The sequence below is a fragment of the Panulirus ornatus genome, chromosome 7 (assembly GCF_036320965.1).
Source record: "Panulirus ornatus isolate Po-2019 chromosome 7, ASM3632096v1, whole genome shotgun sequence".
Taxonomy (NCBI): domain Eukaryota; kingdom Metazoa; phylum Arthropoda; class Malacostraca; order Decapoda; family Palinuridae; genus Panulirus; species Panulirus ornatus.
Genome location: NC_092230.1, coordinates 29,858,837 through 29,873,419, shown reverse-complemented (window position 1 = coordinate 29,873,419; position 14,583 = coordinate 29,858,837). Strand labels below are relative to the sequence as shown.

Here is a 14,583-nt window from a genome sequence, read left to right as displayed (position 1 = left end):
ACTGAACGGGGGACTTGAGGAGGGAGAGCCTCCGGAATACACCCGAACTGAAACTGTTCAAATTTTTTTCGAACATGTTCATTTCGATGGAAGTGAATTACGTACAATATATGTATTGTTTTCCTTGTTATTTTAGATGGTTTCGATTAGACTTCCTTAATCACATTAATATGTTCTGATTGTTTGAATTTTTCGTATATTGTGACAAGACTCAGTTTGGGGCTGAATAAAAAGAAATGCGATGAAAAACGCGCTAATACGCCAAATACGAAATTTGATAGCTAGATCTCGGTTAAAAGCGCTAAGTTGTCAACTTGTTGAGCAGTATTGCCGTTTTTCCATTTCACGTTCTCCGCCGTTTTCTTCTTTAGTGATTTAAAGAAAACGGATATTATAAGGGATACTTAGTATTTTCTTTGTAATCATTCCGACTGAAATTCGGATTGTTCCTCCTCTGAATCAAGGTTTTCGCACTCCTCACAATGTTTTTCATCTGAATCAGTATCACTGATAAGAATAGTCTGATTCTGTTCTGCAGGTCCATCACCATCAGATAAAATGATTATGCAGTCTTCCTTTATTGCTTGCCTTGAAGCATCTTCATTAGATATACCACTGTCATTTCGTCCTACACAAATTTCACCATCTTCAGCCGTTTCAGGAACTTCATCACTGTCACTTCCCCATTAGCCCCCTTCACCGATGTTCCCATTTGTTCTCTTGTCGTACGCACTTTATTTATCTGCTTCCATAACATCTTTTTATTCTCCCTAAAATTTAATGATACTCTCTCACCCCAACGGGCAGGCTTGTAAAAGCCAAATGATCAATATGTAAGTGGAACATCAATTACGTCACTTACCAGCAGTCAAACCAATCTAGAATTCGCGTTCCTGAAACTCACAAACTGCTTCAGTGCTCTCGTTTGGCAAACACTAATGGAAAAAAATATCTTTAAAATGATAGATATTCATAAGTTTACCATATCCAGTTCGAATGATTGTTTTCTAAATGTTTAAAGCTTGTACATATCTTAAACACAGAGACTTACCTATATTTGAATCATACATTATATACTGGCCTTGTAATACTCGTGCATGCTGTAAACCAGTAATAATGATGTTTCATGAAGGCTACCACTTAACCTTGTGGATTAAAGTGTAAAATTGTGGTTCTCTCACCTTGGAGGACGTAGGACGTCTGAAACCTGTGAAAGTCGGAGCTGCAGTGCCTGCTTGCTGACGGTTGACCGGGTGATCCGCTGCTCCATCACGTCATTCATGTTCTGATAACGAATGATATATCCACATGTCGTCTCATGAAGCCACAGATGGTTAAGATAAGACATTGGACAATAGACTCGGTCATAGACTTGTATCAGTCAACTCTCAGTTTCCTCCTTAGGGCATAGATAACGTTGTTGATAAGAATGCCGTTTGTGTCGTCTCGTCCGTCGTGCATCGTCAGCATCCATGAGCTGAAAGGTACTACGTCTTGGTTTCAGGACTCATTGCATACGTCGGAGGGATCAAATGTTGTTATGTGGCGCGAGGGACTTTCTGGTTGTTAGAACAATAAGCAAGATCCAGGTGCAGCATAATTTTCTATACCCAGGGAGACGTTGAGTTCAAGATGTACTTTACGTACACAGCAGCTCCAATGTTGGATCTAGTTACAGTCATATGGCGTTCAAGAGAAGCGTGAGAAGTTGATGAGGTCGAGCCTAGATATAGTTCCAGCTGGAGAACGTCATGGAAGAGAACCCAGAGGGTTGACACTGGTGAGCTACCATAAACACCTTGCATAGGAGGGCACCCAGCTTACCACACTCAAGGGTCGTGCGCTCGTACTCAGGGGGTCGTACAAATCCTCGTGCTCAAGTGGGTTGTGCCCCCGTGCCTAAGGGGTTCCACGTTGGTGCCGGTCGCCTCTGCTCGACCTTTTGGTATCGACTGAGTCATGCACACAGCATGGAAGTTGTGTAGGGGAAGCAGGTACTTGAGATTACAATGTCTGAGGATTTGTTGAGAGATTTCTAGAAAAAAATCGAATCTAATGCGATTTTGTGTGTTGATTTCTACGTGACTTCAAAGGCTGTTTGTAGTGTGAAAGAGGAAAGAGATGCTATTGTGAGATGGATAATAGATGGTACTGCTGCTGCTGCTAGTATGAGAGAGGCAGCTGCTCCTGCTACTGCTATTGTGAGACAGACGAAAGCTATTGCTGCTGCTGTTGCGAGACAAACAATAGATGGTGATGGTGTTGGTGTGAGGGAGACAACAGCTGCTGGTTGTGGTGGTGTGAGAGAGATAACAGGTGCTGCTGTTGGTGTGAGGGAGACAACAGCTGCTGGTTGTGGTGGTGTGAGAGAGATAACAGGTGCTGCTGTTGGTGTGAGTCAGACAACAGCTGCTGGTTGTGGTGGTGTGAGAGAGATAACAGGTGCTGCTGTTGGTGTGAGTCAGACAACAGCTGTTGCTACTGCTGATGTGACACAGACTACAGCTGTTTGTGTCCTGGTACCCATATACCAACCCATCTCAGCGGGGAAGATGAACAGTTAGGTTGTGCCCCGTACGGGATTCGAACCCGGCCCGGGGTCTCTGCTCTGACCAGTGCTCCACGGTAGCTCGTCCGAGTGAGAGAGAGAGAGAGAGAGAGAGAGAGAGAGAGAGAGAGAGAGAGAGAGAGAGAGAGAGAGAGAGAGAGAGAGAGAGAGCAGCTGTTGATGTTACTCTTCTGAGAAACGATAACACAGTTGTTTTGTTCGTCGCCACCGTCCGGTTTCGGGACATTAGCTTCATGGAGGGTTATGTCTTATAAGTCACTCTTACCCTCGGAGTCTTGTCCTGATATCACTTTCTTATGGTAGGACGATCTAAGGCCCTGTTGTTGTTGTTGTTGTTATTGTTGTTGTAAATATTGTGTGGTACGTTATGCTGGAGTTGTTTAATGGTCAGATGGCACGAGTTTTGTTCAGGACACAATAGCATCCTACTGATTCTGGTAAGCTTAATTCATATTTGTTACGTAAAACAGATGAACGTTCTCTCTCTCTCTCTCTCTCTCTCTCTCTCTCTCTCTCTCTCTCTCTCTCTCTCTCTCTCTCTCTCTCTCTCTCTCTCATGGTACTCCTACCTTCTACGTGTGTGTGTGTGTGTGTGTGTGTGTGTGTGTGTGTGTGTGTGTGTGTGTATGTGTGTGTGTCAAGGAGCCGGTGCAACATATGCGCAGGATAACTAATAAAGAATAACTCTGGATTGAAAACGTAACACACTAAATCATTACCTCAAAGTAGCCTTCACACCAGCAGCAATCACACCATCGTAAGACCTAACCTACTGTGTGTCTGTATGCAGGGCCTCCCCTCCGCACCTTGTGATGGGCAGGTGTGGTGACCCGCTGGAGACAGACTGTGGGCCAGTATGGGTTGGTTGGAGGACAGCATGACCGGTGAGGGCCTGGCGTTGTCAGCTGTGAGGGAAAGATCCGGGACAGATGTTTAGCGCTTGTTGCCCGAATCAAGGCGTTGTTTAGGGTGCGGTGAAAATGAGTGTGTCAAGCCACAAGGGCGGATGCAGGCGTGTTGAAAGCGTTGCATGATGTGAGTATTATGGGTAATGGGTAATGGTGATGGGGTGGTGTGCACCGCTGCTGGTGATGGGGGTAGTGCGCACCGTTGCAGGTGATGGAGTTGTGTGCACCGCTGCTGATGATGGGGTAGTGCGCATCGCTGCTGGTGATGGAGTTGTGTGCACCGCTGCTGATGATGGGGTAGTGCGCATCGCTGCTGGTGATGGGGGTAGTGCGCACCGTTGCAGGTGATGGAGTTGTGTGCACCGCTGCTGGTAATGAGGGTAGTGTGTACCGCTGCTGGCGATGGAGTAGTGTGCACCGCTGCTGGTGATGGAGTAGTGTGCACCGCAGCTGGTGATGGGGGTAGTGCGCCTTGCCCGCACGATGCTGGTGACTCCTGGAGGGATTTCTAGTTTTTTCATTCCACATGTAAAGATTGATAACCACCTACAGCAACAGATGTTGAGAACTTCAGCGTGCGACGATACAACCCTTTGAATGCGACGGTACAACCCCCTTCAATACGACGGTACAACCGTTTGATTACGATGATAACAACCCCTTGAGTACGATGATACAGCTCCTTTATGACGACGATTCGACCCCCTGAGTAAGACGGTACAACCCTTTGAGTACGACGGATCAGTTCATTCACAACGACGTTACAACCTTTAGGTGTGATGGACTGGCCCTTGACCTATCCCTTCATGGGCTCTAGTCAAAGGCCAGCCTACCATGAGCAAGGGTTGTATCGTAGTGCTCAAGGGTCGTACCTTAGTGCTCAAGGGTAGTATTTTAGTGCTCAGTGGTCGTACCCTGGTGCTCAGTAGTCGCATCCTGGTGCTCAAGGGTCGTACGTTAGTGCTCTAGGGTCGTACTCTAGTGCTCAGTGGCCGTACCCTGGTGCTCAGTAGTCGTATCTTGGTGCTGAAGGGTCGTACCCTAGTGCTCAAAGGGTTTTACCCTATACAGCTCAAGGGTCGTACCGTCTCAAGACGTTAAAGGATTCTATTTGGATTCAAGGCAATTCTTTTATTGTGTTTCATTTTCCTCCTCCTCCTCCTCTTCGACCCCGCATACGTACTCACTCTCATCAGAAGTATTCAGTAATGGAGGATTTTAGTTTGAAAATAGAAAGAAAGAAAGAAAAAAAAAACTGCCGCACCCATCCGGTCAGGCGCTCCTCGCTGTGGAGAACATCTCCATGTATGGTCCAGAGGTTGACATTTTCTATTAACATTTGTCTTATTGTCACCCCTTGCAGTCCTTCCTGGTTCTCCTTCCCTGTGTATTTATGCAAGGGGAGTTTTCCTAGATATTTAGAGATACATGATGACTTACTTTACGAATCAAGGTACGACATAGTGCAGGCAGGTCGCATTACGGCGACACCCTCCCACAGCGGCCCTTACCCTGGTAACCAGTGGAGTATATAAGGGAGCAACAGGATGGTCACCCCTCAGGCTTCACAAGATCAAGGTGAGATACGTTACCGACTCTGGTCGTTGTATATGGCCGCCTCTAGCACTCAGTCTCAATTTACTAGTTTCAAGCGCTATATTGTTAGTTCTGTTGGAACCATTCCTAATTGCTTATTCTAAAGCGATCGGGGCTACTGTGGCGTGTCGTATTTTTCTCGTGTAATATGTTTCTAAAACTCCATAGTTTATGAAGGTGTGAATATTGCTGGTGCAGGGGTTCTCGTCCTGAGGGTTGGGTGTCCCTGTTCTTTAGCTCTACAGCGGATCTCAGGCTTGTATTTCCATTTCTACAGTAGTAACCTTCCCTCAATATACAGTGCAAGTAAAGTCAAGGAGGTTACTGGGCAGTAGATAGATAGCAAGACAATTATTACAAGCTCGTACCTGCTTCAGGACTCCCGCTTGAGCTGTACTCTCTAGCCTCAGAAATCCATTTTCTAAATCGAGTTGGATGATTATTACTAACCTTTTTCTTTTATACCTGTGAGTTGAGGCTCACATTGTAGGAGAGGGAGGTTTGCTAGATGTGTTCTGCTGGAGACTAACCGTGATGGACATGCCTCAGGTCGTGACGGTCGGCAGGAGGAGGAGAAGCGTCAAGATGTGGATCAACGTGGTGGTGGTGTTGTGCCTGGTGATGGCGGTGGCTTCCAACCCTCCGCGATCTGACACTAATCAGACACCAGGTAAGTGCAGGCATGTGCCTCCCGCTGCATTACACACCCGTTCCTCTTCTCACCAGTCACTAATATACAACTGACGAAAATCTGTGGATTAATTGTTTCTTCTTCGTTTTAGAATAAATCTTCATATGCACACCTATTTCTTCTCTATCTAGAAACAGGGTTATCCATTCTTGGAAAAAATTTTTGGGTTCAGCCTCTTCCTCTAAGAAATCCTCATCCTTTCTAGCTCTTGCCCCCTTCTCTCTCATCTCTGCTGTTTACAAAGTCTCCGAAACTCGGCTTATTTCTGACTTTCAGATACATTCAGAAACTCAGTTTCTTTTCATTCACCAGCACGGCATTTCGGGCCTCTCCCACTTAATCTTTCTCGCTAGTAGGGATTTTGGTGAATCTGTTGTCGTGGCCTCAATATCTGTGGAGCATTTTACATTGCATGGCAGAAGGCTTTGCTGACTAAACGTCTTCCTTAAGCCTTACTGTTCTTCTTTTTCGATCGTTTCATTGCAGACGACGTTTACGGAGCATCAAGGTTCCATCCTGTCGCCTACCATCTTTCTTCTTTACATAAATGTTTTTTTCTCTCTCTCCGACTGTATTCAGTTTTACGCTGTGCATCACCGAGCATTGTGGAAGCAATTGCCTGAAAAGATTCAGCTGCACCACAACGCATGTCTTGTATATATCTATATGTAGATCTCTCCCGTTTCTTCCCATTCATCCTGAAATAACATTAACGTGCTGGGTATATCCGTATCCTCCATTCTGTTCGGGAAGCCCTACGATCGCTCTTCATGCCGGCAGCTACTCCACATCGACAAGGGCCTCATTTTCCCCAGCATGAGAGCTCATCGTCCACCCTTCTTCTCGCCAGAATCAAACGCCCTCCAGTATACCAACTCTCACTCACCTCTCTTCATCTGTTCTTTTCCTTCTACCACGATGGAGCGTATTCTTGCCCGTGACATTTCGGCTAGTACAGATATATACAACTACTAATGGAGCCTCCAATATATATATATATATATATGTATGTGTGTGTGTGTGTGTGTGTGTGTATTCCCTGGGGACAGGGGAGAAAGAATACGTCCCATGTGTCGTAGAAGGCGACTGAAAGGGGAGGGAGTGGGGGCTGGAAATCCTCCCCTCTCGTTTTAATTTTCCAAAAGAAGGAACAGAGAAGGGAGCCCACGTGTGGATATTTCCATTAAGGCTCAGTCCTCTGTTCTTAACGCTACCTCGTTAACGCGGGAAAGAGCGAATATGTATAAAATGAAAATGTGTATATGGAATGGATGAAGACAGCTAGTGTGTATATATGTATATGTGTATGTATATGTATGTATACGTTGAAATGTATAGGTACATTAATGTGCTTGTGTGGGCGTTTATGTCTATACATGTGTATGTGGGTGGGTTGGGCCATTCTTTCGTCTGTGTCCTTGCGGTAAATGGCTAACGCGGGAGACAGAAACTAAGTATACTATATAAATAAATATAAATAATGTGTATACGTCTGTTTCCTGGTGCTACCTCGTTGAAGCGGGAAACAGCGGTTATGTATAGTATATATATATATATATATATATATATATATATATATATATATATATATATATATATATATATATATATATATAGTATATTTCCTCTTCTTAAGTTTGATGGTAAAATGATTTTCCATATGTCACGTTTCAGAATATTTCAGAATGACTCCACAACTGTTAACCATGTTCCTCTTTCAACAACAGTGAGGATAGAAGAGTTGGAGAGATGTCAGGAGGGCTTTACGGGCATCGCCGGCCGCTGCTACTTCTTCCACCAGCAGGTGCAGCCCTGGAGCACCGCTCGGAGCACCTGCCGCTCCATGGATGCCGAGCTTGCGTCCGTCACCACGTTAGAACAGTACAATGGCTTCCTGAATCATATGGCGACCTGTGAGTTTTGATTCTCTCTCTCTCTCTCTCTCTCTCTCTCTCTCTCTCTCTCTCTCTCTCTCTCTCTCTCTCTCTCTCTCTCTCTCTCTCTCTCTCTCTCTCTCTCTCCGTCTCTCTAGTCATACACATCATCTAGATCTGAGTGAGCTTAAGGCTGGCTTCCTTAGCACATGATTGGTCATGTGCATCACGACATCTGTTCGGCGCTAGTGTATAGACATGATCTCCTTGGCTAGTGCCGTTTACAATGGCTGTATGCTATTGCTTTATGTCATCCCCGAGGTATTGTAGATTGTTTTATGATGGTGTACTAGGAGGGTAGTATCCTAGTCTCATTATGATCATATAGTAAGTAGTTTGTGTCTCGTTATGATCAAGTAGTAGACAGTGTCTTTGTCTCAGTATGATCAGGTAGTAGGATGTAGCCTTGTCTCAGTGGGAGACAGTATCCTTGTCTTAGTGTGATCAGGTGGTATCCTTGTCTCATTATGATCAGGTAGTAGGAATCATCCTCATCTCAGTAAGCTCAGAAGGTATTACCCTTGTCTCATGATCAGGTAGTAGATAGCATTCTTGTCTCAGTGAGCTCAGGGAATATGTAGTATTCTTGTCCCACTGTGATCAGGTAGTATGGCGTTTTCTTTTCTCATTGTAACCATCAAATAGGTAGCATCCTTGTCTCATTATAATTAGTTAGTACGTAGTATTTTTGTCTCATTGTGATCAGGTAGTAGATAGTATTCTTGTCTCATTATGATCAGATAGTAGGTAGTATTTTTGTCTCATTGTGATCAGGTAGTAGGTAGTATTCTTGTCTCATTGTGATCAGGTAGTAGGTGGTATTCTTGTCTCATTATGATCAGGTAGTAGATAATATTCTTGTCTCATTGTGATCAGGTAGTAGGTAGTATTCTTGTCTCATTGTGATCAGGTAGTAGATAATATTCTTGTCTCATTGTGATCAGGTAGTAGGTAGTATTCTTGTCTCATTGTGATCAGGTAGTAGGTAGTCTTCTTGTCTCATTGTGATCAGGTAGTAGGCAGTATTCTTGTCTCATTGTGATCAGGTAGTAGGTAGTATTCTTGTCTCATTGTGATCAGGTAGTAGGTAGTCTTCTTGTCTCATTGTGATCAGGTAGTAGGTAGTCTTCTTGTCTCATTGTGATCAGGTAGTAGGTAGTATTCTTGTCTCATTGTGATCAGGTAGTAGGCAGTGTTCTTGTCTCATTGTGATCAGGTAGTAGATAATATTCTTGTCTCATTGTGATCAGGTAGTAGATAATATTCTTGTCTCATTGTGATCAGATAGTAGGTAGTATTCTTGTCTCATTGTGATCAGGTAGTAGGTAGTATTCTTGTCTCATTGTGATCAGGTAGTAGGTAGTATTCTTGTCTCATTGTGATCAGGTAGTAGATAATATTCTTGTCTCATTGTGATCAGGTAGTAGGTAGTATTCTTGTCTCATTGTGATCAGGTAGTAGGTAATATTCTTGTCTCATTGTGATCAGGTAGTAGGTAGTATTCTTGTCTCATTGTGATCAGGTAGTAGGTAATATTCTTGTCTCATTGTGATCAGGTAGTAGGTAGTATTCTTGTCTCATTGTGATCAGGTAGTAGGTAGTATTCTTGTCTCATTGTGATCAGGTAGTAGGTAATATTCTTGTCTCATTGTGATCAGGTAGGAGGTAGTATTCTTGTCTCATTGTGATCAGGTAGTAGGTAGTATTCTTGTCTCATTGTGATCAGGTAGTAGGTAGTATTCTTGTCTCATTGTGAGCAGCCAGTTGGTAGTGGCCTCGCCTCACTGTGACATAGGCTGTATTATGAGGTAATAACGTGTGATGGCTTGACATGAGGCAATATGGTGTGATGGTAGTGTGTTTCTGTTCTGTGAAAGTTATTCAAGTTGGTAGTACGAAGTATAAATAATTTCAGAAATGTATAGGATTCTTTATTTTGTATGATGTTGACCCACTCATCGTGGTCTGGGTACATGCGGTTCTTTTGATGTTTGATGTCACGTTAATTTCAGCAGCGTCCATTTCCTAACCCCTTCTTTTGTCTCTGGCTGGTTTCCACAGATCCTGGGAGGTACTGGACCTCTGGAACGTTCCAATCTGGGGCATGGGTCTGGTCCGCCACAGGCGAGGGCGTTTCAGATAGGTGGTGGGGAAGGAAACCAAGAAACGGCAACAACAAGTGCATCTATTTCTGCTCCTACACCAGAAAGTGAGTACCACACTTGGACAGGTAAAAGAGATCCTACCGTATTATTGCAACTATCAAAGGTAACGGTGAAACACCGAGTTTAATTACAGGGATGTCGAATGGACTACAGGAGAGGACGCGTTTGTTAATTTAGGTTCAGTGAAGCAGGCTTGCTTCTGCTTTCGTGATCGGCTTCATAAGATAAAATAAACCTTCTCAATATATCCATTTGGCTAAAGTTGATCGGTTATAACCAAAGCCACGAGAGAGAGAGAGAGAGAGAGAGAGAGAGAGAGAGAGAGAGAGAGAGAGAGAGAGAGAGAGAGAGAGAGAGAGAGAGGAGTTTGAAGGTAAGATATTATGAGGTATATTTTAGAATACTACGTTGAGTAATTAATAGGACGGGTTTAGACGCGAGGATGTCAAGAATCGACGCCAGTGTGTTGCTGTTCTTCTCAGAGTATTGTAGGGTGTGGTAACACCGGGAGCTCTGACTGCAGTGTACCAGAGAGAGAGAGCTAGAGTGCGGCAATATCAGAAGCTCTGGCTGCAGTTTACCTGCAAGAAATAAGGTGTGGCAACACTGCAAGCTCTGGCTGCCGTGTACGATCAAGAACAAAGGTGCGGTAATATCAAGAGCGCAGTCTGTAGTTTATCAGCAAGGAGGGAAGTGTCCGATCTGGTGGTTGGAACTTTACCGATTCCTTGAGGCTCAAAACTTGGGATTGAGAGGTTTAAAAACCTTGGAAAGATCTAAAAATGAATCAAACTTGGAAGTCAGACGTGGCATCATTTACATCCAAGAGTTTTATATAAAGTTGTCGAACATTTTCTGCGGGTGTGTTTGATGGGATGGACAAACACACTAGTTGCCAGTTAAACACAGTTAGGAAAAAAAAATCGTAGATTTCATTACTAGCTGTGCAGAGGAAAGGGGTGAAGTTAAAGACAGGAGGATTTAGAGAGACTGATGATGATGGAATTATATTCTTTATAAGTGTTTCGATCCAGCAGTCTTCCTTAAAGGAAGGCTGTACGAATAACAAATCCTGACTCCTACTTGCGTTACCTCTGCTGGCGTACTCCCATCTGTCCAGTAAATTACATTCACTTCCGGAGATCTTTTGATGTCTTGCATCTGCCAGAAAGGAAGAGGAATGGTGCTGCAACTCGAGCCTTGTATCATATTCAGAACCAAGTTCGTCAGGTGCAGGTTGAGCCTGATGGTGCTGCACTCGAGGAGACGAGGACTTGTAGGTGATCTTGGTTGATTATGATAACACAACCCCCTGGAGTTAACCCTTCTTGAACTAGGCGGACCGACCCATAATCCCTTTGCGAGATCCTTGAGCACGAAGGTCTGACCCTTGGCTACAGTGGTGCAGTCTTTGACCTGATCCCTAAGTGCATTATCAAAGGTTAGGTCATTATATTAGAGGGTAATTCCGTCCATCGGCTTGATGAAGGGTGGATACGCCATGCTCGAGAGAGTAATGTTTTTCTATTGTGGTATAATGGGGGCCACATGAAGGTAGAACTATATATATATTATACTTAATCGCTGTCTCCCGCGTAAGCGAAGTAGCGCAAGGAAACAGACGAAAGAATGGCCCAACCCACCCACATGCACATGTGTATACATAAACGCCCACACACGTACATATACATACCTATACATTTCAACGTATGCATACATATACATACATACACAGACATATACATACATACATATGCACATATTCATACTTGCTGCCTTCATCCATTCTCGTCGCCACCCCGCCACACATGAAATAGCAAACACCCTACCCACCTGTACACACACACACACACACGAGGTAACGTTAGAAAAGACAAAAAAGGCCACATTCGTTCACACTCATTCTCTAGCTGTCATGTGTAATACACCGAAACCACGGCTCCCTTTAAACATCCAGGCCCCGCAAAACTTTCCATGGTTTATCCCAGACGCTTCACATGCCCTGGTTCAATCCATTGACAGCATGACCCCTGTATACCACATCGTTCCAGTTCACTATTCCTTGCACGTCTCTCACCCTTCTGTATGTTCAGGCCCCGATCGCTCAGAATCTTTTTCACTCCATCCTTTTACCTTCAGTTTGTTCTCCCACTTCTTGTTCCCTCCACCTCTGACACATATATCCTCTTTGTTAATCTCTCCTCACTCATTCTCTCCATATGTCCAAACCATTTCAACACACCCTCTTCTGCTCTCTGAGCCACACTATTTCCAGACATCTCTCTTACCCTTTCATTACTTCCTCGATCACGCCATATCACACCATATGTTGTCCTCAAACATTTCATTTCCAACACATTCACCCTCCACCGTACAACTCTATCTGTAGCCCATGCTTCACAACCATATAACATTGTTGGAACCACTATTCCTTCAAACATACCCATTTTTGCTTTCCGAGATAAACGTTCTCTCCTTCCCACATTCTTCATCGCTCCTAAAACCTTTCCCCCCTTCCCCACCGTGTGACTCACTTCCGCTTCCATGGTTCCATTCGCAGCCAGGTCCAATCCCAGATGTCTTAAACACTCCACTTTCTCCAACTTTTCTCCATTCAAACTTACATCCCAATTAACTTGTCCCTCAACCCTGCTGAACCTAATAACTTTGATCTTAATTCACATTTACTCTCAACTTTCTCTTTTCACACACTTTATCAAACTCTGTAACCAACTTCTTTAGTCTTTCCCTCAAATCAGCCACCAGAGCTGTATCATTAGCGAAAAACTGACTCACTTCCCAAGCCCTCTCATCCCCAGCAGATTGCATACTCGCCCCTCTCTCCAAAACTCTTGCATTTACCTCCTTAACCACCCTATCCATAAACAAAAACAAACATGGAGACATCACACACCCCTGCCGCAGAGTGACCTTCACTGGGAACCAATCACTCTCCTATCCTCTTACTCGTACATATGCCCTACATCCTTGGTAAAACCTTTTCACTGCCTCTAACAACTTGCTTCCCACAAAGCATCTCTACCATCCTTATCATATGCCTTCTCCAGATCCATAAACGTTACATACAAACCCATCTGTTTTTTAAGTATTTCGTTCACACATTCTTCAAAGCAAACACCTAATCCATACATCCTCTAACACTTCTGAAACCACACTGTTCTTTCCCAATCTGATGCTCTGTACGTGCCTTCATCCTCTCAATCAATACCCTCCCATATGATTTCACAGGAACACTCAACAAACTTATGCTTCTGTATTTTGAACACTCACCTTTAACCCATTTGCCTTTGTACAATGGCACAATGCACATATTCCACCAATCCACAGGCACTTCACGATGATCCAAACATACAATGAATATCCTTACCAACAATCAAAATCACAGTCACCCCACCTTTCTTGATAAATTCAACTGCAATACCATCCAAACCCGCCTCCTTGCCGGATTTCACATTCGTAAAGCTTTCACTACCTCTTCTCTCTTAACCAAACCTTTCTCACTGACCTTCTCTCTTCGCACACCACCCCGACCAAAACACCCTACATCTGCCACACTATCATCAAACACATTCAACAAACCTTCAAAATACTCACCCCATTTTCTTCTCACTTCATCACCACTTGTTATCACTTCCCCCTTTGTCCCCATCACCGATGTTCCCATTTGTTCTCTTGTCTTGCGCACGTTATTCACCGCCTTCCAAAACATCTTTTTATTCTCATCAAGATTTGATGATACTCTCATCCCACCTCTCATTTGCTCTCTTCAACTCTTGTACCTTCCTATTGACCTCCTGCCGCACCGTTTTTATACATTTCCCAGTCATTTGCACTCCTTCTTTGTAAGCTAACAAAAAAAAAGTAGTCGGTCCACCATGTGTGTCGATTGGAGAGACACGATGCCTTGATACATAACGGAAACAAAAAAAGGGGAAAATTATCCTCCCATGATACCCTTCTCTGAGGGTTAGACGAGATGTGTCGCGAAACTACACGCGTTTTGTTGCACTCAGTAACCGAAGACGTCAGGTCCTTCATACCATCGTGTTGTCTAATCCTTTCTATCCAACAGTTACTGGGCTTCGGGCTGCTCGAGAATGTTGAAGTTCATCTGCGAGAAGCCGATGGAAAGGTTTTTGGTGGAAGTCCCCTCGGTATAGAGAGGGATACGACTCACATATCTGGAGGCTTCGGCATATCCAGACATACCCACTATCTTTGGTTCCTCTGGATCAAGGCTCTGTGACTGGTCTCCTTCAGTGAATTGCATGCCTGTTGACCGATCACCCTCGAGTTCATGAAGTCAGATGGGTTCAAGTTGTGCTCATTATTTCTTCTTATTGTCTTCGCAGTTTCCAGCTTAGTGATCCATACTCATGAGCTGCTCTTATGTGTGGCCAAATCAATGACCTGTACCTTTAAAGTCATGAATGTGTGCAATTGGAATTCCTGTAATGAAGAAGATATTAAAATGCTTACCATACTCCCCAAGACCTGTGTCATGCATGTTACCCTTTCCCGTATGACTGAAGATTAGCTTAGTAGATAGTATTCTGCAGACAGCATTACTACATGCAACAGTGTCATCACGCTAAGTGAAACATTAAGAGTCATGTAAGTCATGTTCGCGAGATTATCCAGAGTACCTTTAGGACACTCAATGTACAAATGAGATTATAAAAAAGTAAGAGAACCTAGT

General features: G+C 44.0%; 1 protein-coding gene across 1 annotated transcript; it reads left to right on the top strand.

Moving 5' to 3' along the window:
• The first annotated feature begins 5,037 nt into the window (after positions 1-5,037).
• Positions 5,038-14,375, top strand: LOC139749487 (asialoglycoprotein receptor 1-like). Its single transcript, XM_071663406.1, has 4 exons — positions 5,038-5,743; positions 7,492-7,677; positions 9,760-9,907; positions 13,957-14,375. The coding sequence occupies exons 1-4, from the start codon at positions 5,608-5,610 to the stop codon at positions 14,042-14,044; spliced, it is 558 nt and encodes a 185-aa protein (XP_071519507.1). The 5' UTR covers positions 5,038-5,607; the 3' UTR covers positions 14,045-14,375.
• Positions 14,376-14,583: the final 208 nt, after the last annotated feature.